General features: G+C 38.4%; 2 protein-coding genes across 4 annotated transcripts in view; one reads left to right on the plus strand and one right to left on the minus strand.

Annotated features, from left to right (window-relative positions):
- LOC138045843 (uncharacterized) overlaps positions 1–2,500 on the minus strand; it is a 20,865-nt gene that overhangs the window by 9,347 nt on the left and 9,018 nt on the right. The window lies entirely within an intron of this gene.
- LOC138045841 (G2/M phase-specific E3 ubiquitin-protein ligase-like) overlaps positions 1–2,500 on the plus strand; it is a 4,104-nt gene that overhangs the window by 543 nt on the left and 1,061 nt on the right. Inside the window, exons 1-3 of the mRNA XM_068892472.1 lie at positions 1–1,205; positions 1,571–1,660; positions 2,408–2,500. The exon at positions 1–1,205 is cut by the window's left edge and continues 543 nt beyond it; the exon at positions 2,408–2,500 is cut by the window's right edge and continues 1,061 nt beyond it. Of these exons, the coding sequence (XP_068748573.1) occupies positions 1–1,205; positions 1,571–1,660; positions 2,408–2,500 (1,388 nt within the window). The remainder of the gene's footprint in view (positions 1,206–1,570; positions 1,661–2,407) is intronic.

Raw genomic sequence — 2,500 nt, forward strand, 5'->3', positions numbered from 1 at the left:
GTGAGCGACATATTGTTATTAAAGGGGAGTTTGACCTTACACCAGGACACTCTGAAGACGAAATACGCAATGAACTAGTGGAAGTCTTTAAGTCTAAAATTCCAACAATAAGAAAAGCAGACTTCGATTTTGTGAAACGCGAAAAGAATGTTGTCACCTTGCCTGTGGTCAAGGCGGGACACAAGTGGGACTTTGCTCACGTGAAGAATCTGTGCGGACAGGGTCGTCTATATGTGAAACTTAATGTTTCCAAAGATGAATTACTTAACAGGGGAAACTCTGACGATGAGCTGTCCAAACCTGTATTCCTCCATACAGAGAGAGCCCTTCTTATTGAAGGAAATGATGCCTCTGTTGAAAGTGACCAGAACTCGGTGCCACAGCGGATCAGGCAATGTGGAAGACACATGGATGGAAGAGAGCAAATCTCTAGCACAGCGTCAGATGGTTTCATAAGTATACCAGGGCCATCACATGCACGGCCTCTCTTGCATGCAAACAATGCTTCTCCAGGTCCATCAAGTTCATGGCAGTTCCAGTTAGAAGCCTCCCAGATTGAATCTTTAAGGGCAATATTTCCTCACCTTTCTGAAAATGATGCCAGGAGTGCCCTTACCAATTATGGCTCTGTTGACAGAGCAGCAGATGCTCTCAGTGCAAATGAACCAAACGAAGGAGCACAAGAATCCTCACCAGTAATTGCAGTAGAAGACAATCCCACAAGTGCATCGGACATTCTGGCAGAACTGAGAAAACAAATGCAATATCCTCCACAAAAAGTGAACGTTGACAGAGAAGATTTATTGGCAGATGCACTCTGTTATTACAAAAATCCAGACTTTGATCCCAAAAAAAGAATTCGAGTCTGCTCTAAAGATCAAGTAGCTCTTGATACTGGTGGTGTATTAAGGCAGTTCTATAGTGATGTTTTTGTTGCACTGTCTCAAAATGGTGATCATATGAAGCTCTTTGAGGGTGAAGCCAAGAGACGGTTACCACTGTTCAGGAGTGAACATGTAGTATCTGGTATTTTTGAAATCCTTGGTAAAATGGTTGCTCATAGCCTTGTGCAAGGCGGTCCAGGGTTTCCATACCTGGCACCAGTGGTGTACTCATACATCTCCACAGGTGACCTGCAGGCAGCTCTCCTTCATGTGTCAGCAGTCGATGTTTGTGATCCTATTCTGTCAACCATTATCGAAAGGGTAAGGCTGTAAACATGCATCTTGTAACAACAAATATCAAGCAACTTTACATAAAAATAGCCATCAGTGAACTTTATGAACATAATGTAGCCATAGCCATCTTTATATAAACCATTAATGTTAATGTAATTGCTCTTTTGGTCCTTTTTTTTTTTTTCGGATAAGTTGTCAGTTTTATGTACCATAACAAGTCTGTTTGTTTTGTGAATTCACAATGAAATTTAAAAATGTAACCTTGGAGGCATGAACATGTATGCATTACATTGGATATTTATTTATCTGTTGTTTCTTACTAAATTCCTTTGTTAACTTTTTTGATGGTTGGTTTATCTTTACGTCTAATCAGTTCTCTGTAACATTAACAGATTAGAGATGCTACTGCCAATGAGTTGCCTTTTACTGATCCTGAATTGCTTCAACTTATGACAGAGAGTGGAGAGACAAGGCTCCTCACTGTAAGAATATGAGAATATGTGAAAACATTTTAATTATCATAATTTAGCTCCCAAGGAAATAATTATTGCTTAATTTCTTAATTAATTTCCACTATGTTTTTTTATGACGAACTTTACAAATGTATTTCACTATTACTATCATTATCATTATAGTCATCATTATTATAAATTATACAGTAGCATCAAAGCTGCCTGCATTTTTGCTCAGGTCTTATCCCGCATCTCGTTTTTGTTAGTGTCATGTTCTTTTTTTTATGGCACTGCCTCATGCCTAGAAAGTACATGGACTCTTTTCTGCTTGTGCAGTAGTTACCTTACTTAAGGGCTGTGCCTACTAATTAAAGATATTTTTGCCCCAGTGGCTGATTATGCAGGAAATGTAGATCTTAACAAGTGTTATTGAAATCCAAAAAAGAAAATTGTGGGTTACCACGCATTTTTCCAAAAGAATTCATGAATAATATTAGTAAAAAAGCTTTAAAATACAAAGCAATGTATGGCATTCTTTATCAAATTGAAGCTTAATTATCTCTGAAAAATGCATGGTTACCCCCAATTGTCTTTTTGGATACTAAGAGTACTTACTAAGATCTACTTTTTCCGGATAGTTTTAAGCCGGAAAAAGTATCCCTGACTACTAGTAAGCATCACCGGTAGGACACCCGGGTATCTCAAGATGCGCAGAACGTATGCGCAATAAAAATAGTAGGCATCGTCCTTAATTAGCTGTTTATCTTGTTTTGACAGGATTCCAATAAGTTAGATGTGGTTCAATCACTAATAACCTACAGTGTTCTTACCAAGAAGAAGGTCTTGCTGGATCAAATGAGAAAGGGCCTC

The sequence above is a fragment of the Montipora capricornis genome, chromosome 4 (genome assembly GCF_036669925.1).
Source record: "Montipora capricornis isolate CH-2021 chromosome 4, ASM3666992v2, whole genome shotgun sequence".
Classification (NCBI taxonomy): Eukaryota; Metazoa; Cnidaria; class Anthozoa; order Scleractinia; family Acroporidae; genus Montipora; species Montipora capricornis.